Source organism: Thunnus maccoyii, chromosome 12 (genome assembly GCF_910596095.1).
Source record: "Thunnus maccoyii chromosome 12, fThuMac1.1, whole genome shotgun sequence".
Classification (NCBI taxonomy): domain Eukaryota; kingdom Metazoa; phylum Chordata; class Actinopteri; order Scombriformes; family Scombridae; genus Thunnus; species Thunnus maccoyii.
In genome coordinates, this window is record NC_056544.1 from 23,025,189 (window position 1) to 23,048,960 (window position 23,772).

General features: G+C 39.2%; 1 protein-coding gene across 3 annotated transcripts in view; it reads right to left on the bottom strand.

The window, feature by feature from the left end:
* The window catches only part of ankrd12 (ankyrin repeat domain 12), a 42,016-nt gene that overhangs the window by 17,208 nt on the left and 1,036 nt on the right, over positions 1–23,772 (bottom strand). For 2 of the 3 annotated variants that reach the window (XM_042428789.1, XM_042428787.1), the window contains exon 2: positions 1,558–1,671. In XM_042428789.1, coding sequence (XP_042284723.1) covers positions 1,558–1,617 — 60 coding nt within the window. In that variant the 5' untranslated portion in view covers positions 1,618–1,671. Of the gene's footprint in view, positions 1–1,557; positions 1,672–17,447; positions 17,543–23,772 lie in introns of those variants that run through there. The other variant, XM_042428788.1, reaches the window with a different exon arrangement.

Sequence of the window (23,772 nt, forward strand, 5' to 3'; positions counted from 1 at the left end):
CCTCCCACTTGCAGCTGCTATTTGTTTCACAGTCCCTTCTGTTATATCCAGTCGGATATCAGTAAACGCTAAAAAAAATTATGTTCAGGACAGTGAGGAGGAAATTACTCCAGTGCATCGTATGCCATCAGTGATATCGCCTGCTGCAACAGGCCTAAACAGTAAACCAATAATATCTGGATTACCACAACGTCTGCTAATTCCAGTAACCGAGCACTTGCACTCTGATCTGCAGAAAAAGGCTTTTTTCAATACCATTACTTTAGTGAGCTGCGCTTTGGTGCAGTAAAATACATTTCTGGCAGGAGGAAAATGTCTGCAGTGTGGTGCTCCTTTGATCTCAGTGAAGCAATATGCCAGCTGTGCAAAGCTGAAGTGTCTGCCGGTGTTGAAAGTCGAGACGAGTAAAGATATGAGTGACTTCTGCCTTTAAAATCAAAAGCAGACATACGCTGGCCATCTCATTTATGGAAAGAATATGATTAAGTGGTGTGACAGTTTGAAAAAAAAAGAATTGAGAAAGGTGGATCTCAAGTTGATTCCCCGCTAGATTTATATTGTTACATTACTGCTGAATCACATGTGATAGAAATCATGTTAGCTTGATGCTGCAGCATTGATATCAACATAAGAGTGATATACCTTTTAATGCACACAGGCAAAGAAACCAGTAGCGTTACTAGGAAGTCAGACGTGCACTGCAAGCACCCAGATGGTTGTACTGTAACTGAAACTATAATCTACAAAACGTTTCACTGACTTGGAGATGAGCGTTTTCACCGTGCAGTTCTTAGATTAAGGAGAGACTTATGCAAACGTTTGTCACTGTGATAGAACAAGAGGTGGTCAGGTGCAACAACGTGCAGAGAGAGCAAATGCAAACGCTCACACATAATTCAGCACAAAAGGGAAGTTCAAACTGAGCACTAAGCATCTTGACAAATAGTCGATCTGCTTTGTGCAGACAGTGACAGAGCAGAGCTGCTAAATTTACGACTATTGTGTTCGATATCTCGCAAGCAATATTTACTTCCTGTCATAGCAGAAGTAATAACGAATGAAACGCTCAAATACCTGTCACATGTGATGAGACTGTGTTTGTTTCCAAGATCAAGAAAAGAAGTCTGAACCTCAACTTTTATGCCGATTTGGTTGAAAGGTCCTCTCTTTAAGTGCTCAGAAAAAAATGGAAATTTAAACATCTGCAATTCTACGGCACAATAGGATTGAAAGCCCCACAACAGATAGTTAATTTAGTCAACTGCTGTTTCCAAATTTAAAAAGAAGACCTCTCAACTTTTGAAAACTTTGTGGTAAAAAAAAAAAAAAAAAAAGGCAGATTGATTGTTTTTGCCTGAATGTGTTTTTATTGCATTCACTTCTGCATATCAGTTTTACAATGAATGGCTGAGCTTTTGTTTAAAAAAAACCCACATTAAAAACTACAAACAAGAGCAAGAATGAACTTTGAACCTCGACGTGGGATCTGATTTTTTTTCTGCACTTCTTGCTGAAAAGTCACCTTCAGAAATAATAACCGAGTCTGCGCTTACGTACCTTCTTCCCCGCCTGCTTATCCACCATGGCTCCATCTCTGTCGCTCCCAGGTTTGGCCATGGTGCGGCACCTGACTAGCTGTGACAGCTACAGCACAGTAGGTTCATCATGCACCTGGAGACAGAAAGCAGCAGCAATGAGAACGATTTCAACTCTGCCACATCATGGTCCAGAGGGTTTTTTTTTTTTTCTGACTTTGTCTAAACAGGCTGTGTGTGTGTGTGTGTAGCATCGGCAAGAACGATTAAATGACAATTCACACAGGCTAGGCTATTAGCAAACCTCTGTATCACAGAAGAAACTAGAGCTAAGCAGAGAAAAGTCACGTAAGCCCAGAGAGGAGTGAAGTGTCAGCATATGAAACAGTTGTGTTACAAAGTGTAACTCAGCTGTGTTTCAGGATGTAGGCTGTGAGTGGATCACTAATCAGGGATTTTTATTGAAATTTCCATTCCACTTCTTGAGGGTGACCTTAAAAAAAAAAAAAAAAAAAAGTAGGCAGGAAACAACTACACGAGGCAGCATGAATCACAGCTTTAGGGACTCTTTAAGTTTCTGAGAGGAAAACGTCCCCCTTACATGTTGTCACCATGACCTACTCATCAGTATAACCGAGCTTTTCTCTGATGTGGTTTTCGACAGTGTAGTAACACACCCAGCGGAGTCAATGTGGGCAGTCTGGGTGCCTGCAGTGATGGGTGAAAGTTATAACACTCGGCTGAACATGCGCAAGGAGCCTACATGGCATGTGTCAGATATCTTGTCACATGAAGTTTGCCGTTTTTCAGTCACAAGATCCTCTTCTCGTTTGCTTTCACTGACCTTTCTTTGCTTCTTTTTACACACTTTACAGATATAGCACACATAGCATCTCTTGGCTTTATGAAAAGCCCTGCTAGTTTTCTCTATACTAAGAAATCTGAGATCCACTGATGATTGGCGCAGTCCCGTAACTCAATACGCAGCCGATTACAACTTCTCTATAAAATTCATATGGTAAGAATTTAATCTAACAAGGAAATATCTCGCATGACTGTTTTGTCAGTATAATGTTTATTCACACAGCAAACTGGACTTCTTCTGGGGGGTTAACTATCTGTGGCACAAATTTTCCCATCAATTGAGGGGGATTTCTTCCAATCAGCAGCTTCCTCTATCGGGCAACATGTGATGTTTTGATGAAATAATTAGACTGACAAGATGTGTCAATGACAGGTGTTGTTTTGGACGTCAAGATGTGAGAAAGTGTTTCACACTAGTTGGCGAGTTCTGACCGACTTTTGCTGAATCAATGAAGAGTGTGACTGTATCATATCACAGTCGTCCACACGCATGTTGTGACAGATTATATCACTAAATGTTTTAAAAGCCTGCAATCAACATTATATCATGAAAACAACTCCAAAGTAAGTATCCAAATGAATCATGAAATGATTAGTGCTGAAATGATTAGTCATTTCTATTAATCAGTAATTAGTACGTAATCAGTGAGTAACCTAGAGAGTCCCTAGCTTGTCATTTGAAGTGGTTCCAGCTTCTTGAATGTGAATCTTTAGCATTTTCTTGGACTTTTATGATAGTAAATTAAATATCTTTGGGTTGTAGCCTCCTGACCGGACAAAACAAAGCAATTTGATGATATAACCTTGGACTTGTGATGTGCATTTTTCATAATTTTCATTTATTAGCCTGAAAAACTAATAGATTAAGTAAAAACTGGCAAATTAACAAACAGTAAAATAATTGTTTGTTGCAGTCCTTGGGTCTATTGTTTATTTCTTTTGGCAAAAAAGGAATTGTTACATGGTACATCATGAGTTTTTGTCACAATCACAATTTCAAAATGAATGTACATTTTTTTTTTGTTTTCCCTGTGGGACAGTATATATGTAAGAGGTCAAAACTGACAGGACAAGGGCAACCACAATCCTCTGATGACAAGCTTTGCTGCTAAACCAATACTGGTGAAAGGTCCATTATTAGTAGAGCAGGAACTAATGATTATTTCATTAGATTCTGCTCATTACTTCCTCAAATAATCATTTATGCTTTAAAAGCAGAAAATTCCCCACATTTAAGAAGCTGGAACAATTAAATGTTTGTTTGTTTTTTTTTTGCTTGAAAATGATATACTTCTTAAAAACATGTCAACCTCAAAATCCATTTCACCTTGACATGCATCCAAAAAGTACATCTACACGTACTGTTTATATCTGTGTAGGCAATCATCCTGTCATTAAAGTCTTTGTGGCTACGGCAGGGACTGTAAAGCAATAATCTTGCAAGATTAGGCTCTACACCGCATTACCTTATGTGCAATACATGCATGTTTAGCAAGTGGTTTGGCAAATCTAACCAACTTCAGATATAAACTAGAAGTGCTGCTTCACAGACTCACATAATATTTGTAGTGAAGACTTTGAAGGAATTTAATAAGAGACATTAAGTGTATTTTCCTTGTACGTGTTCACATGTTTGGCCAATAATGCTGATTCTGATAGAACACAAAGTTGTAGTGAAGACAGTAGATGATGCTTCAGATAAGGATGTCGCTGCAAAGAAGCTACAAATTCTAAAACGCTGATGCTTCTCACACACACACACACACACACACATCTTCAACTCCGCAGCACAGAAGATCTATAACAATCACCACAGTTTCAAGGTGGGCAGTGAAGTTGACCTTTGACCTTTTGGATCTAAACTGTCTTCACTCCTTCATTTTATCCCATTAGACAAGTTTGTCATAATCAGCATATGAATTATTGAGTTATGGCCAAAAAAAAGGTGTTCTGTGAGGTCACAGTGACCTCTGACCACCAAATTCTAAAATCAGTTCGTCCTTGAGTCCAAGTGGACATTTGTGACAGATTAGGTTTGGGCAGTATCACGGTATACCAGGATATTTAGAAATCCCAAAGGTATGATTTTCAAAACGGTCAGACTCTGAGTACACCTGGAGTTTACATGGAGCACTTGAAGGCAGCATGTACCTCCAACTACAATGTGGGTTGCAAAGGCAGAGTGGCGCTGTCCACATTTCTGCTCACTGACTCCGCAGGAAGTGAATCAAAGTTTATAACTTCGCTAAAAATTTTAGCCAAAATATGAGATATTCCTGTCTTGCTATGTTTGTGGTGAATGAAACTCGCAAGACTTTTCCTTGTTCGAGCTGATATTCATCTGCTGGCCTTCAGTAAGTTTGTTCCTGGCATTTATTCGGCCGTTTCTCCGCTGTGGTATCGGTTGAACGATAAGAGACAGTGTTAATTGTTTTTATCCCTTGATTTTTGCCTTGTACTTCCACCTAAGTGCTCATATTCATAGCATATTTTCTGCACAGATGGCGGTTTGCGGGTCGGGTTGGGTTCGGGTGGTTGACTGACGCATATTTTTGCGGGTCAGGCGGTGCGGATTGGCTCACATAACGGGTCAGGTGGTTGCAGGGATTACATGAATACCGTCATATACCGTATACCCCGGTGAAATGTCAGGAAGGTATGAAAAAATAGATACCGCCCAAGCCTATGCCAGATGTAATGAAATTCCCTCAAGGCGTTCCTGAGATATCACGTTCACAAGATTGGGATGGACGTGAGGTCACAGTGACTTTGACCTTTGACCACCAAAATCTAATCAGTTCATCCTTGAGTCCAAGTGGACATTGGTGCCAAATTTGAAGAAATTCAGTCAAGGTGTTCCTAAAGTATCGTGTTCACGAGAATGGGACGGACAACCCGAAAACAGAACACCTAATGCGTAAAAATGCCTTCGAAATGGGTAAAAGACTATTTAAAACGGTTGCTCTTTTCATCTAAATCTCTGCCATACGGTTCAATGGAACAAAATTAGTGTTACAGTAAGAGGAGTAAAAATGGAGCTTATTGCCTGAGTGCCAACAAGCCTGTGTAAAAAAGAAAAAACACAATTTAACACTGTAGTCAAAGGAGACGTACTACATTTCAGTCCATGACAAATCAATTCACTCCTATGGGTTAAAAATCAAAAACATACCAACAGTGCAGCTTAATTGACCAACACAGACTGCAAGTCTTCAATTAACAGCAGTAATCCAGACATCAAGGCACGTTCTGGGATTTCATACACATCATCTTCATATTTGACAATTATGTGCTTATTGAGGATTTATGTAAAAGCCACAGGTTTTACTAGTTTAAGTAGCTAAAGCGCTCAAGACAGAGGTATTAACAGGTCGACTGTTCTGCGGCACAATAAGAAAAGAGCAGGAAATTGCTTTTGCTGCAACCTGTTGTTTGGTTGATATTTTTAAATTTATTGTACAGCACCATCAATTGCCAATTAAACCTGGTTTTCCTTAAAATATGGGACTCCTTGTGATCTTTGTAATGTATAGATTTTGAATACAGTGCTGTTTTAACAGTTGAAACAATCAGTTGATCAACAGAGAATTAATTAGCAGCTACTTGGATAATAGATACACTGTTAAAAAGTCTTTTATTAAGCCAACACAACACATTGAACACTCACTGCTACTCTGTGTTTTATAACATTACAAACTCTTTGGGTCTTTGGACTATTGGTTGGACAAAACAAGCAATTGGACATCATCTTGGACATTAGGAAATCTTTTCACAATTTTCTGCTCAAATTATAGATGAAACTATTGATTGATTAACAAAGAAATCAGCAAGTTAACAATAATGAAAATAATAGCCCTAATATAGCCTATTTCGTGTTATTTTAATGTGTTACAAAATTAGCAATTAATCATGATTAATCAGATTTTTTTGTGATTAAAAATATATGAATCAAGACTATTAAATTATTTAATCTTATTAGAAATCAGGGCACATTTGAAGATGCCATTTGCCTTTCCAGACAGAATCCAGTCATACTTGTTTTCAGCACTAAATCACCACGAATAAGACGACCAGCCTCCCGAAAAAGGAATCCAACATTTTGTTTCTTCGGATACCTTTACAACCTCTGCTGATCCTGAGTAATAGCACAGTGTTGACAGGTATCATTTTTCCAACACACAGCCCTGCTGTTCAACCGAGACCAGTGAGAGGTCCATCATTAGTCAGCAGTAGCCAGTATGCAGCAGCATTGTCATTCAGGCAGCTGAAAGGGAGAATTGAGCAGCCTACAGTGAACACGTTGGTGTAAAGAGGCTTGTGTATCGGGGGTATTAAAGTGGTATGGACAGCCCGGGACCAGACCAGAAAACAAACGCTGACAGGACTCCAATCTGGCCCAGAGACGAGGCGAGGAGGGTGTGACTATAATTACAGAGGTATTTGGGTACTCGCCAGTTTGGCATTCGCATTCACTGCGTTTCATGAGCAGCTCAGGGCTGCATAAGCCCCTGCAAGCTCTGCCATTAACCTTGGGCTGTTTCAAGTCTAGATCAAACCCTGCCTTGATGACTACTACAGTTCACAGAGACTAAAGCCTAGATTAGTTTGGCATTAAATCTCGTACGGTGAAAAGTCTGAGTGATAGCAACAATTACCTAACCCCACTTAATTCCAATGAAATAAACTATCAAACTGCAGAATCACGGCTGTGAAAAAAGGCTGAGAGATGTACTGTAGTAGAGAGAGAGAGAGAGAGATGTGACACCAGAAACACACAGGATGGCTGGTTCCCTCTGTCTCAACATCAGCAATATGGTAAATAATTCAGCAGCCAAGAAAGCAACACTGAAGAGAAAAACAAAATACCAGGACTGCCGCAAATTATACATTTTCATTATCTATTTTTCTACAGATAATTTTATCAGTTAAATCGACTGATCATTTTGTCTACAAAATGTCAGCAAATGGTAAAAAAAAATTGACACTTTAAATTCCCTAACCCCGAGGAATCTTAAAAATACTAGTTTTATCCCACCACCAGCCCTAAACCAAAAAGATATTCAGTTTACTATGAATACAATGACACAAAAAAGCAGCAAATCCTCACATTAGAGAATCTGCAGCTTACTTGAGAATCGAGATGACTGGTCGATTAACACTCTAGTTTTCTGTCAATCAGCTTGTCATATCAGCTCTAAAATATACCAGCCTTCTGTCCGGATAGCTGATATAACGTGCTAGGCTGCTGCTTGTCACACTGCTGTAACAGTTTTAGTGGATGACCGAAACGTGCTGGCTATCAGGGCTGGAGGTCAACTTACTTCTCAGATTATGTGACTTGAAAATGTAAAGAAAATGATCATTTGATTTTATCACAATTTCTAAATTATCCTCTTTAAACCAGGACGTGACAACCACTTGGGATGAAAAATATGGGTCTCAATTTTTTTTTATTTCTAAATATCCACATGCACTGACTGCACTACGTTAAGTGTGCTGGCTGCACTGCTTGTCCTTCTGAGAAGCAGATGTCTCTATTTATTTATAACCTAGTGTTCCTGCACTTTAACTCCACTGGTTCCTGACTAACAATAACAACCATTTCCCTGTAGTGCTGGAGCATGTTGGCCCTGACAGCAGAGCGGCTGATTCAGTGCGTGGCCTTGCGTGAGTGTAGCGGTTTTTTGGGGGTTGGGGGGGGGGGGGTTTGAGGAGTGTGTGCACGTTGTAGCGTATCTGGGATGGATGAAGAGCACACACAGTACGGTAACCTGATCCACTGACTGCAGGATGGGACAGGGAGGGAAGAAGGCTAAGAATAGCACCGAGCCTGACACGCAGAGTACGCCACCACTACCACCACCAGCAGCAGCATCAACAGCAGCAGCAACATTACTTCACTACAGCTTCCAGAGTACTGCCTGCTGTGCGCTCTCTCACACACCATGTGGAAAATACATGTGATTTTCCCCCCTCTGCTCTCCCATGTGGCTGCGCTTACGCTTGCACACACAAAGGAACCTACTGAAAAACAAGCCCTGAATATATCACAGTCCAAAATGTTAACCAACTGAATTATTCTCAAGAAATAAATGAAATCTACTGTGAGCTAGAGGCAGTTTTTTTCCTCCAATAGGAGGCAGGCAAATTCTGTAATGCTCTCAAGGAGACACACTACGCTCGCTGCGACAGTAAACAGCCGGTCACGTGGTTATGGTCCTGTATGGCGTCAGGCTAAATGATGGGGGAGGTCTCTCTCAGCTGCGCATCCACTCCCAGCCTTCATCTCCTCCTTCTCCTCCTCCGACTCCCTAATGAGTAGCAGGACAAAGCCAGGCGCAACGGCCTGATTACTGAGACTACAGGAGAGGGGCATGAAGAGGCAACAATACCCAGCAAAGATCCAGCCATCTTTAGCGTGATCACACAAACACACACACAGGCTACCAGCGTACATATTTATGTTGTACGGACCGACTCATATGCCTGCAACATTTAAATACCTCACACTATGTAAGTCAAATCTGCTCCGTGTCCTAGAACTGTCTAGTCCAATTATTATCCCATTGAGAAACAAAAAGAAAGTCCGATTATTCAACATGTCAGCATTTAAAATTATTGTTAAAATTATTGAAAATTAATAAATTCATTTTTTTAATATAATAAAGCATTCAATGTATTAATCATGTAGAAATACAGTTAATTTAGTTTACTGTGTATATATGTCACATTATTATAAATTGAATGCTTAATAATATGTAGAAATAATAATAATAATGTACAAACATTTTATGGAGTCAATATTTCATTTAATAAAAATATTTTTTAAATTAATTGATGATAAAAATATTTGTTAGTAGCAATAATAGCTGTAGCGATATGTAAGCCATGCTTGTTGCCTACAATGGTATTATATCGTATGAAGCACGTACTTTGAAATTTCAAGCACAAAACCAAATGCAGCTCTCCTCCTCTCGTCACTGGGTCGTCTGAACTGGGGGCATATTTCGACACGGACAAACAAACATCAAGTGACACTGGATGCCTCTAAGCGTCTGTTCACCTCTCACTAACCTAACCCCAGACAGACGAAACACGCCTCTTCCAACCAGAGCGTCTGGCCTTCGTTCCAGTGGTTGTTTGGTTGCATAAATGAGCCGGCCGTGTTTCCTGGGAAGCAGCGGAGGGCTCTAGTCTCCCACATGGGATGTATGAACGGACACCAGTCAACTGTCCATCAAGCATAGTCTTTTAATTTAAATGAGAACAAATCATGATAACAGTAATTTGGTAAAAAAAAATACTGCCAGGACACCAAATTTTCTGGCTTAATTCATAATAATCCAAGCACTAAGCTGTTGTAAGACCCAGACATATTTTATGTGTACTTTATGCTTATCCTAAATGTGCATTCTTATGTAAGATTGAGTGCTAAACTGTTTCAGAGCCTTATCCATCACTTAAAAGCGTCCATAAAAACAGGAATAGCCCTAAATTTACAAGGGAGAGGCTCCGGGCATGGCTCGCACACAAATCAAAAGCCTCATAAAGTAGCCCTAATGTTTATACGTAAGAGGCGTAAATAGGGTTAACTTTACTGGCAGGAGAAAAAAGCTCAGCCCAGGACTCACTGAAACACGCCCATTAAACTGGTCCGGCAGAGTCTGAGAGCCTTAAGAAGCCTACCGCCACCGCTCTGAATGTAGGTTAATGATCAGATACCCAAGCAGCGAACAAGAACAATGAAGCCTTTACTGCCGATTATGGGTTAAAAAGGAGGGAGGGGGGGGGAAGGGGGGGGATTAGAGCAAAGGTTAGGACCTAGGCGTGGGTCTTGTTCTTATTTCAACCACAGCGCCAAGCTCACATGATCGACACAAACACTAGGGAACTGTAGCCGTTCACCTTTCACGGAAACTTTAGTTTCCAAAGTCAAGATGAAGATTGAAAACGTGATTCTGACTTAGTAAAATGCCATAAATGACTGCCATGCTGCTCTTTTCATACTATCTTGTGAAAAAGCATCAATGGAAGGTATTCAAATATTCAAAAAGTTTGATCTCATCAAGATAGGGCACTTTCAAACTCATGAGCTCACATGAGCAACATTAATATACAATGTTAATGAACTAAAAACACTGATTACATATACACTATTATTTACCAAGTAAACTGTTACAACTGCCTTGTCATCTTTTGACAAGGCAGTTGTAATAGTTTACTTGGTAAATAGTAGTGATTTCCCTGCTTAGAAATAGCGACCCCTTTTTTCCTTCCAGAGAAAAGGTTGTGGGCAGCATTTAAAGGCTCAGAAGCCACCTACATGACTCTAAACTAACCTCTATCTAACAAGGTGTAACAACCACAAGTAATTCCCATCTACCGGGTTCCATATGAGTAACTATTATCTGAAAAAATAAACCAGGAGGGAAATGTTGTGTCAGTTTTCATTATGACATTCAAGACATGACTTCATCTACACCTGTCACATCCTATTAAGCTTGATGAGATGTCGATCCGATCACAAGCGCGACACATGGCTGCTCGTGCTGTGCCAAAACCACGGCTTTGCAGTTGCCAGAGTAAGCCTCGGCGAGGCCACTGCGTAATGGTTGACGCAGCATCTCCGTCTTCAGGCCGGGGGAGAGAGAGAGAGAGAGCTACGCAGACGACTGAGCAAACAAACTCTTTGATCAACAGTCATACAACAAGAAAATTGGTAGCAGTTTCATTTCAGTGTATTCCACCGCTGGGCTTTTCAGATGGGGCAGATAAACAGGTCACAGACTACAGAGCACATTCAGCAGGTGAACCACTATCTGAACTAAAGTCAACAACACGCTGGTTGAACTTTTCCTAACAAAGGAAATCCCATTTTATGCTGGTAAATACGCACTACCATCCAGGCTTTTTTATTTATTTATTTTAAACTAGAAAAACTGCTTTTTTTTTGTTGCTACATAGCTCAGACAATTCAGTGAAGTACGGGGCTGCGACTAATGATCATTTTCCTTATTGAATAATCTACAATCAATCATCTTTTTTTAATAAAAAGACAAGAAAATAATCAAATCTGAAAATTGTTGCAGATTAATTATCTGACGGTTGGTTACGCTCCTAAATTTGTCTTTGTTTGTTTGACATTCACTCATAATGCACAGCAAATGAGAACAAACTACACATGTCCAGAGGCTACAATTCATTCACAGCAACCATTTCCATCCATACAAGCCTTTCAGAGTCGATTCATTTCTGTAGTCAGCACTGCATCAGAACCAGCATATTTATATTAATGTTTCTATATTGATTCAGATTCTCAAGTATTTCATTTTAAAAAGGCTAAAAAAAATTTAAAAAACTCCCAAGCGACTGTCAAACACATGAGCTTCTGTGTCAAAAAGGCAAACTGGATTTCTGGGAACTTTAGTTCTATCGGGAATTTGAGCAGACAACGTAAACACCATAAAAATAAGCTCATACTTTATCTTGGCAAAAAACATATATCCCAGCGTCCCATTATGTTCCTGGTTTAAATATATGAGCAAAAAACAATTTTAACCCATTATTAGTTTAAAAATGAATGTTAGCGTGGTAACTATTGGCAGCACTGGAGGGCCTTTACCGTAAAGCAGCTGCAAGCACAAGACATATTGAATTGTTGAGTAAATATAGCCACTAAAGGAGCTAACTCAGATCTCACTAAAAGTTCACTCTGACTCTAGATGTAGCCGTTTTTCAAAACCTTTTTGTCAGGGGTGGGGGGAAAGCTGGCCACAAACAGAGATGCTCTTCTCTGTAAATGGGAAAATTTAAGACCAGCTGTGAGACAATTACTCCCACGCTAGGCAGCAACTATACTAGCTGATGCACAAAACCATACTCAATGATGCTAAATGATGTTTCACTATTATGTTAATATTAATATCATACAAATATCAGGCTTAAGTGTTGCCATCTTTTTCAACTCCTACGTCTTATACTGAAATGACAACAAAAACTACTGTTTACGAATATAGAGCTAGGTGAGATCTGTCAACAACATCCAGGATACTGAGTGGGGCTGCAACTAACCATTAATGTCATTATTGATTCATCTGTTGATTATTTTCTCAATGAATCTGTTTATAAAACTTCAGAAAATGTTGAAGAATGTCAATCCCTGTTTCCGACAGCCCAAGGTGACGTCCTCATATGTCTAGTTTTGTCCCAACCAACAGTTCACAACCCAACAATATTCAGTGTAGTCATAGAGGACTAAAGAAGCACAAAAATATTCACATTCAAGAAGCTGGAACCAGAGAATTTATCAATTTCCTTCTTAAAAATGATTCAAAGCGATTAATTCATTATCAAAATATTTGGCGATTAACTTAATCTTTGGCAATTAATTGATTAATCGACTTATCATTGCAGCTCTAACGATGAGTCATTTTAACTCCTTGAATATCAAGTTGTTGTCATCAAGTTGTGAAAATGTGAACATAAGATGTGACTGAAGTAGTTTATGAAAGTAAACACATTAAAATTCTTGTCTCATTCTTAGTTTATAGTAAAGTGTTTTATTTCAATATGTATTTACAGTAATTTACTGAGCAAAAGAACAACTAATGTTTCAGTTTAGTTTGTCGTGCATCTTTTACTCTGTAGTTCTAAATTATGGTTAAATACCTAGTAAGACAGTGAGTCGATACGCAACCAACTCCAAGTATATCTGTCATATAAGCAGTCATTTCCTTAGAGTAAACTACACGTCAACATCTTGACAATATGACCAATTGCTTTTGAAATGAATTATTCAAAGATGTATCTATGTATTTATAGCTTAGGTTTAAACCAGTGGCAACAGAAACAAGCACAGACATGCACAGCAATAGAGCAGTATGAAAAGTAAACCATAGTACCGTCAATGATTGACCAAATCTGACCACATTTCCCAAAAACAAAGAATGTTCAAGGTCAGTGTAAAAACACGTACGAGACGGAGATGCAACAAATCCAATCAAAAAGACATACAGGGAAATAGTCATGTGAAAAGAATACTCATTAACCTATTTTGCAGCAGGAAGGTCCTCAGCTCTCAGAAAGCATGGTCATTGAAAGAGCCAGAGTAAACAGGATATGACCGCTTTCTTTGGCATTAGTAAAGTGAAAGCAGCCCAGAAATGAAGAACGCAAACCATACACCCATTGTCAAATTGTCTTTTTCTTTCCTGAACTATCAACACAAACTTGTATCTCTTTCACTGCTCATTCATAAAAGGAAACTTTAAAAAAGGAGCTCATTAATAATAAAAAAACCTAAAATGCTGTAATATTACAACCCAGTTTCTCCTTCCTCCTCCTTTGCTTGCTTCTGCATCGTCATGCTGTATTCAGACTACTGTAGGAGGTCAGGGGCTTTCAAATTGTCAGTCTTTAAAAGCACATGGCAGATTATCAAGGCAACATCAGCGTGAGCTGCAGCCGTTGCACACCGAGATACCGCACTCAACGTACCAAACAAAAACAACGCTCTGCACACATTCAGCTGCTGGCAAAGGCTAGCACATGTTGTGTAATCAGGAGGCTCCACCCTCTCCACACACAGATATATACACACACACAAACGCACACTTGCTGGGCCTCTCGAAGACGCAGATACTCAGCCGATGGAGCCAACTGCAGATAGGCTCGGGCCTGGTTAGAGGCATTTCATATCATAGACGGCACCAGCACTTTCACAGCCTTGTTTGAACTGCGAAGCAATAAATGCGGTCTACAACTTGAAGAGAAAGTGTTACAGAGCAGAATATATATCTGCTTGGAATAAGAGGAAATAGATTATTTCTGGATCTCTCCATGTGTTTGGGATTTTTTCCATTTATTAAAACCTTTTCAAATGTCATTCTACCTTCTACATGATCATGTTAGAAGGATTTAAACACAAAAACCTCCATCATGAAGCAAACGGGCTTCAATGACCACTGACAATAATTTGAGAAACTTAAAAAAAGCACTGGTCTTCACTTTGCTGAGGGGAAGGAGAGTAAAACAAAAACTGTGTGACCGTTTTGGGGGTTTTCCCTGAAGATACAGCATTGGTGTGATCACTCAAAACAGAAAAAGAGGAACTGAATTCATACTATTGTGTTAGAGAAAAAGAGACAATGCTTTTGTAACTTCAATACAGCCAGAATTCATAATAGGCCTACGTTGCTGGTGAAATGCTGCAAGATGACACGAAGTTTAGACCTAGAATACTAAATACAAGTCCAAAAATATCACAGCCAGCTAGACTACGCCTCCCACAACAAAGGTCTCGAGCACAAAGGGCACCGTCTTTACGAGTCATAGGGCTGTGACAGTATGGATTTTTTCTTACTGCAGTGAGAAAGCAATGTATAACCACGGCTCATTGGAGATAATGTTGAAAAGAAGACTGAAAATACTTTGCTTTATAAAAAAAATAAATAAATTAAAAAAAAAAAAAAAAGGACCTCACAGAACAAAAACAATTTTAATAATTTTAATAGATAAAAAGGTCTATATTTGACTGCTAGAACCAACTGCTACTGCTGAGCGGTGTGCAGAGATGATCGCCGTGTTCGTACACCAGTCTTTGTTAATATAAACACAGAGGCCACAGTTAGCCCGGCTAGCTGGATAGCGGAGTCAGAGATACTCTCATGCAGTCACGTCTCGGCGAAGATGAGGGCACAGCAGTTTGTCATTTCTCACCAGGAGGTCAGAAGCAGTCTTAGGTAGTCTAATTCATTGTCAAGCTTGGATGCCAGCTGGCTTGCCGCACTTGCGCTTCTTTAGGCACCGCGCTTCTTTAGGCACCGCTTTCAGCGCTCCCCTGGGTGGTCATTCTCGCGGGGCCTGATGCCCAGAGCAAGCCTAGGCAACGCAAATTTTCCAAAGTATCTCCATCTGGTTGTGTTTGGAATTTAAAAAAAAAAAAAATGCGTTGATGACGGTAATGAGTGTAACCTCACGGTAGGAATCACATGACCGTGGTATTGCGGTAGTGCTGTTATCAACAGAGCCCTTGTCATACTGACTACTCTAATGGTCTGCATGAAAAAGAGTCATTCATTGAGCTGAGGTAATTTTAGTCTACCAAAACAAACCTTAACTTGACTTATGTCATGACCAATTTCTAACTCAGGCAGAATCAGAATTACCAGAATATTAAAAGTGATTAGCCAAACAATTATAAATTTTCTTTTCCTTTCCAATAATTATTTGAAACCCACCATCTGCACCACTTTGTGAAGGTCACTTTCCTACCCAGCCATCTAAAATCTTCTTAATTTCCAGCATTGCAGAAATGCCCAGTTTTAGTTAATGTACCTTCGAGAAACGCATGATATACAAAAATCTGACCAGTCTATCAACAGAATGATAAAACTGATAATAAGTTTGATACCAAAACAGATAAATAAAAATCAAAAATATAGGAAATGCATGTTACTTCTTATCCATTCACTGCCCTGAAAACAACAAAAACAAATCCTTCACAATGAAAAATACACAACTCCTACAGCAGCACACTGCTGGGAATACTGTATGTCCTTACATAATTGTTCCTGCTTTACAGCACCTTGGTCGATACCCTATTCTCTAACTAAGAGGCTTATAGTCGGTCTGGAAAGGCTGCAGTAACCATGTTATGGGTTCCCAGTTTAACTGTACATAGATCTTGCTTGTGCCAGTGTTTACAAAGCAAGCAAATGTTTCAAAAGTTCAAAAATGATTTTGCATAATTTCTGTAATTTCAGTGGAGATCAAGTTGTAAATGACTAAGTGGTTGATACTTCAAGTCTACCTGTCCATTTTAAATCTCTTTTGGCTGTATTTCTTTACATGCATCGGCAACTGGTTTTACACAATAGTGGCTAGACTGCACATGGATTGTGTGAATTTGTGACAGCAATATCTAAACCCTACCCTCATCTGATTTTCATGAGCTGGCAAGAATGAAAGGAAAATCAGATTTTTGATCAATCAGACCTTTCACTCAGTGCATTTGGGCGTCACGACCCTGTGTGTTGCCAAGGTAGATGTTGAAAATGACAACAAAATTTACTACATGGTTTAATAGGCGTTTTTGGACCAGAGGAACTTTTTCATAATCCTATGAACAATTGGATGACCCCTCCCCATTTTATTGTGCCTGTGCCGCATGAACTGGGAATGACTGTAGTTCTTAAAGCTCGATTTTGAGGGACTTCTTTAGCTCCTTCCTAAGAGTAGGTATTCTCCCAGCACAAGAGGAACCTTCAGTGACGTAAGCATATGGTGATTGGTCCAGACATAAGTGTACATTGATTGGTCAAACACAATGCCAATGCAGCAACGGCAACCGCCATTTTTACAAACCTATGTAAAGCGTCAACTGTGTAAACAACAGCTGTTAACAGTAACGGTAACTCCATCGCTAGTGCGAGCCATCCCGGGGGTGCCTTGCCTGTTCGCGCCGCTGCCTTCGGCCAGAGAAAGCACCAGCAACCTTTTTACTTCAATAAAGGGCGTAACTATTAAATGGCCTCCAAGAGAGTTTTCCCAGCGCTAACATTACACACTCACGTTTTGTGGAATTAGCACTGATAGCAATGAGAGACGCCCAACCTGGCTGGGTCAGAGGGAACGTTCGCCTTTCCTCCCCAGGTGAGGCAATAAATGGTAGACAGTTCCTTGGCCTCCACTTCACAAGCAGGGCCCCCACATTCCACTTCAGCGGCTAATAGTTTATTCATATCCCACTGGTTAGCTAATTGTCGCAACTCCACACTGTACACTACCCGGGCTGGGCGTGCGCCGGCGAGCATTTCCACTCATAACCCTGTTCCGACCCACGGAGGCGGAAGCATGGCACCCAGCCCCTGGTTCCCCCCCATGTTGCCCTGGTGAGTAACCCCCATTAGTACTGTTAGCACTGCTAGCCACCGCCATTCCAGCTCGGCCACCTATCTTTATATGTGACATCAGAGGTGAGAGCCGTGTACAGGCTACATCACTTCAGCATTCCTATTGTTGGTGCAAATGCAAAAAGATAAAAAGTACCTTGTAGGTATGTGGTTCTCAGGGAAGCTCCCGAGCGGGAAGTTCCTCTCAGGGAGTCCCCAGAACTGTTTGGTCCGAAAACACCTGATGCAAAACATGTTCAGACCAACACCAGAGAAGGGCTGCAACAATAATCATATTACCAGAGAAAATGCCATTAATGTCAATATGCTAATTATTAGTTACAAAAGCCCAAATAAATGCTTTAAAATGACTTAGTCTGACTATCAGCTAAATAACTAAATTGTTCATGAAGAAAAACAAACGCCCTTCGTCTCCCTTACTTCCTTGAGGCTGGATCTCCATTTGGCATTAGAGAAGATTTTCTACTTCACCTACAGACATTAGGTGACATTTGGTGCTTGATATCATACCAGATATGCAACGAGGCTGCAAAATTAATCCTACTAAAAACGAAATTTCGATACGTACATCTATTCAATCTGATTCATACATGACAACAATTATATTGCATATGCATTGGTGGGGAAATCCTTCCTGCAAACCAAATGCTCCTAATTAATCGCCAAGCTGCACCAATAAATGACAAGACAGTTTTACACCATGCGTAAAACTGTGCAGAGGCAATGTTGGGAAGAGATTTAAACAAATTCAACGTTTGACAAAAAGACAGGCACAGTGAAAGAAAAAGCTGCAGAGGAGCAACAAAAACAAGATCAAAATGAGTCACTCAAGGAAAAGCTGATGGTGATGAGGAAGAGGAAATTAACCTATCCAATACCAGCTCTGAAGAAAAACAGTCTTACAAAAAAAATAGAAATGCCAACTCACAGTTGTACACCTCTGCCAACCAGTCAAGTTGCAGTTTACATCCGTGTCTGTCCAGACACGTAATATCCTTCACACAGTGAAGGAATTTAATAAAAAGGTATTAAGTGTATTTTTTGGCAAAATGGAAGTTGTCACTATATTGAAATGTATGATTCTAGTAAATATTTTTCAGTTAGAAACATGCTGTCTATGCTGTAGCGTATGAATTCTTGAGGTATGGTCAAAAACATGTTTTGTGAGGTCACAGTGACCTTGACCTTTGACCATCAAATTCTAATCAGTTTATCCTTCAGTCCAAGTGGACATTTGTGCCAGATGTACTGAAATTCCCTCCAGGCACTGCTAAGATATCGCATTCAGAAGAATGGGACGGACATGAGATCGCAATGACCTTGACCTTTGACCACAAAAATTTAAAATAGTTCATCCTTGAGTCCAAATGAACGTTTGTGCCATATTTGAGGAAATTCCCTCAAGACCGGGACAGGCAGATGGACGAACGGATGTACATACAGACAACTCAAAAACTTAATGTGTCCAGCCACAGCTGTCGCCAGCGCGGAGGCATAAAGAATCATTATCTGTTGTGGGATTCAAAATACTTGCCAACTGACTTCTGAAAGTCAGTCAGTTGAAGTCAATCAACACACTCGCTGGCCAATGTATTTGTTACACCTGGTGTCCTGGACTGCATTATATTGAAAGGTGTTTTTTTACATACATGAGGGGCAATGATCACCCTTCTAACAGTGAACAAAAACTGAATATTTATATGTTCGTAAAAGTGGAATTCATGGCAGACATGACGTATTGGATTTCATCAGATTGTACAGGTGTATATGGCCATTGGATGCTGTAGTGAAGTGAATTCACCCTTTACATGTGGTGTGCCGGGAGATTTGATGGCAGCCATAAGTGAACTGACATGAATGAAAGCAATGTTTTGCCAGAATTACAACACAGCATAGTAACACGACAAATTTATACAATTACCCGAAACACCACTACAATATACAAAACGACAAAGCTATCGAGGTCATGAAAACTACCAGAGAAGTTGCCCAGAGGGTCGTACCTGTTGGATGTTTGGGGAGGGAAAAATGGCGTCTATAAAGACAGACGGTGGCTAGTCTTGCTTATTACCTGGTCATGGTTTCAATGTTTTGTGTGGGACATAGCTAAGCACTATCAATCGGTCGAGACAGATGGTCCTAGGCCGATTCTGCTCAAGGTTTCTTCCTGTTAAAAGGGGAGTTTTCCCTTGCCGCTGTCACCAAGTACTTTCTACGGTCTAGACCTGCTCTATGTGAGAAGTGCCATGAGATAACTTCTGTTGTGATTTGGTCCTATATAAATAAAATTGACGTGACTATGTTTTTAACTATTTATACACTCAGTGACATCATGTGATGCATTTCAATACAAAAGATATGTTATAAATACTACTTTTGTCAGAGAGTTGCATAGCAGGGTTTGACATAACCCATGGCTCGGGGCCAGTACAAGCTTATGCAGGACAAGTTGACTGGCCGGTCATTGGCCCGTCCAGGCCAGCGACTGCCAATCAAGTCTGCATCATGAGCACGTTTTAGGAGATGTCATCGTTTAAGACACGTGACCGATGAAATGCATTTTTATTCACTGAAATACACGTGGGGAAGGCTGCGCTCTTAGGCCGCTAGCCTCTTATCGGTGAATCTGATGGGTCACCAAGTACGGTGTAACACCGGTACTGGGAAAAAACGTCAACAAAAGAAACTTATGAGGCTACAAAAAGAAAGAAGAGCTTTCTACTTTTGTGGAAGCAATAATATTCCTGGGTGAAAATGAGTGACTGTGGTATGTTTTGTACAGTTTGCCGACTAACTTGCTAGCCATTTAGCATCATAACTGCATAGTTAAGTGCATGTCTTCTGTGTGACTTTGACAGAAGCAGCCAGACACATAGCTCTCTGTTTAAGTGTTAATCACCAAGGTTTATAAACAACAACATTTACAGTTTGGTTAAAACCAACGATACGTGCTTAATTTTATATTTTGCATATTTGTGTAATATATCAACATTACATATCAATATCTAAAAGAAAACCACCAATTCTAAAGGGAACTCCACTGTTGGACATATTATTTATAATAAATAACCAAAATTATACAAAAGAGGGAGTTATTTTCATTTTTTGGCTGCCAGACAAGTGAAAATATACAAGGGGCCAGTGGGGGAAAAAATGTTACATTAAACCCTGCATAGCATTGCATCATTTGACACCCGTAGCATTCACCAGACATGCCATACCGACAGAGAAAGTAGTTAAGGTATTATAGCAATGCTATGCCAATCCAAGGAGGAAATGTGATAAATGTGCTGCTTTTCAGGAGCCCCGATGCACACTGATGCTTTAAAAAAGGGGTAAAAGGACAGTGGTGAGTCGTCATACACCACAGCTGTGTGATCCCTTTAATCTGGAAGCTTTCGTTTGTGGTAGTGTAGTTGTAACCATGTTATGTTGTAAGGCGAATGTAATATTTTTGCTACACCGAATCTCTAAATATATCATTACTAGTACACAGATGCCTCCTACTTAACAACTAAAATGGTTATGTTAGGAAAACCTCAACATTTAAAATAAGGTGGTAGTTATTGCAGGGTTATTATATTGCACTACATGTACATGTGTTTGTTTTTATGGTTACTCAGTGTATGTGCATGTTTTTGTTACTATACTGTCACACCTAATATTTTTACCCATTACTGTACATATATAAATCTCTAATTATGGAATTTAACTACAACTCAACCACATTACTACACAAAATAGTAATATGATAAGAGGAAATTTCCCTAAATGTATTTTTTTCTAAAGGGTGCAACAAAATATTCAAAAATTGATTGAGCTGCTATGGTTTATTGTTTTTAGGTTTATCATTTAAGTCATAGTCAATTGGATAAAAGCTGTCCCATTTCTATTGTGCACATTTATATGACAGACCCATACCAGTTACTATCATTTCTATCAGAATTCAGACAGAAATTCTTAATAAGAAAAATGTGATTCTCATTTTATCCAGGGTCTTGCAGCCCTAAGGCGTACATAGATGTTCATTTTCCAAGTTTCTTATACTTGCACTTAAAATTACACAGTACATCATGATACAATACATCATATGTGGCCAGAAAATCTGCAATATATCATGAGGTAATTATCTATGATATGGCACTACCGGGACTGAAGAGTAAAAAGGGAAATTGTTTAGTTTTAAACAGTTGTTTATATTTTATTTAATGCATTTTGAAGAGCTTTTAGTTTTTACAGAGATTAATATAGAGAGATTTAGAGATGTAGCCTTTTCTACACACAAAGAAACATGTGCCATAATTTCAATGTCAAAAACTAGTAGAAGACTGACTGCCAGAAAGCAAAACATTGCAAAGTGATTGCAGGAAATGATAGAAAATGATACTCCTAGGCCTAAGATATTGTGGTATTGATGCCAGAGTACCCACAACACATTGCAAGAAATTGTACCGTTATATATCGCAATACCAATTATATCAATTTGTGTTACCTCTACTCGCTACAACCATTAGCACTGTGGGATATCTCATTCATTCTTAGCCAAATCACCATCTGATGCATCCTCAGTTGCCAAGTGCACTTGCAGGGTCTTTATTCACGCTCATGTTCTTTGTGTTTTGGGATTGCAGTTAAGTATTGGAATATACCCTAAGAACGACCCAATAAGCCTGTTCGGTAAAGTGGGTGAATTTGATGGCACATTAACAAAAATATTGCTAATCCCACCACATACAACTAACTATAAACCGGCTGTGCAGACAACCAATACACTGTTATACTACTGGCAGAAGAATAAGATGTATATCTTTTTTTTTTTTAAAAGAAGATGAAGAAAATCTGTCAATAGTCTATGCACTGCCATGGCTATGAATATAGACATTTTTTGTTTATTGCAGTGCCTCTACAAAAAAGCCACTTTATCACCAAAATATCCAGAAAAAAAATTTGTAAAATATGTGAACAGCTAAGTTAAACTGGAAGATCCCACCACAACATGTGTTAGTATGACTATCTCTGGCAGCTGCAAATATATTGATAAGAATACAGAAAATTGAGGCTTTGTTCTCTTCAAGCATCAAAACTGTTGTTGAGTTAAATAGTTAAACATCAAATTAACATGTTTACTTCTTAAAAAAAGCACTTTGTGATTATAGCACATGATCATACTATATATCTTTATAATCGAGGACTACATTTTATGGTTAGTAAGTCCTAACATGATGTGTTGAGTATGCAGGCTGCCATTCAACCCTGAGTACTCTGTCACAGGCAATTCTATCGATTAATTCCTCCTCACCGGTTTAAGGTGTGATAATAAGTGAAATGACTAAGTGTAGTTTTAGTTTAAGCAGAATGACAAGCTGCAAACTCTCAGTCTTCCACAGCACATGGTTTCACAACGCTGCTTTCAGAGCATTTTAAAATGAGTTCATGTAAAACTGCGAGAGTATGTTAAGACTAATGAGACAAATTATCTACATATACAACTAACTACTAACTGCCACCATCAAACGTATATCGTATATGAATGTCACAATGGCTAATATTGTTTGTGTTTGATGAGTGTCAATTTCACAAGCCAACTTCAATTCTTCTTATCTGATTTGTTGTATTCACCCACTGTGGCTGATAATGCCTTTAGCAACCGATTCAACATTAACAATACACCAATTGTAATTATAAAGCGTCAAAAAGAATATGGCTTGAGATTTTTTGTTAAAAATATTTTGTGATATTAATATAGCAAGCTTCTAGAGATCATTTAGTTCATGAAATAATCAGTTAGCGATCATGGCATTGTTTTGTTATGTATGCTTCTCTACTGTTTTTGTGATCCTAAGTGGTGTTAAGCAACAGAAAGGCAAACTGTTCTCTCGTGACCACAAGAATGACATTTCTTGTGATGACAAGAAAAACGCTTGTTTATTTTAGAAAACAGAACAATTATTTTGTGAGCACAAGTAAACGTAAGAAATAGTTAACATACCGTTCTTTTCACCCTTACTATAACGGGATGATTATCCATTTTTTCCCCTGCCTTTACATGTGAAAAAAAAAATCTGTTTTATTTACAACACTGAGTGAATAATTAAGTTGGACTGGTAAAATAATCTTCCATTTCTGTTTCTATTTAAATGACTATACTGTTAGTAGATATTTGTCAACTATATTAAATCTCCATGGCAGGATATTGTGCCTCCCTCCCTACATTAATCAACACCTGATTCATACTCCTGTGAGTGAGATGAATAACATTTAAAATATGTACAGAAACCACCATGATTTGGTACTGCTTTTGGTGTATGGGGGGGTTTTCATTAGCTTTAAGTAAAGTGTGTCTAAATGCTGTCTCTACAAAAACAGTCTTCTTTAAATTTTAGGTTGACGTTTTGATAGCTCAAGAGCGGTCGTTGCACGGACAGCCATCTAAAAAACAGGCAGCTTTTGTATCAAGCAAC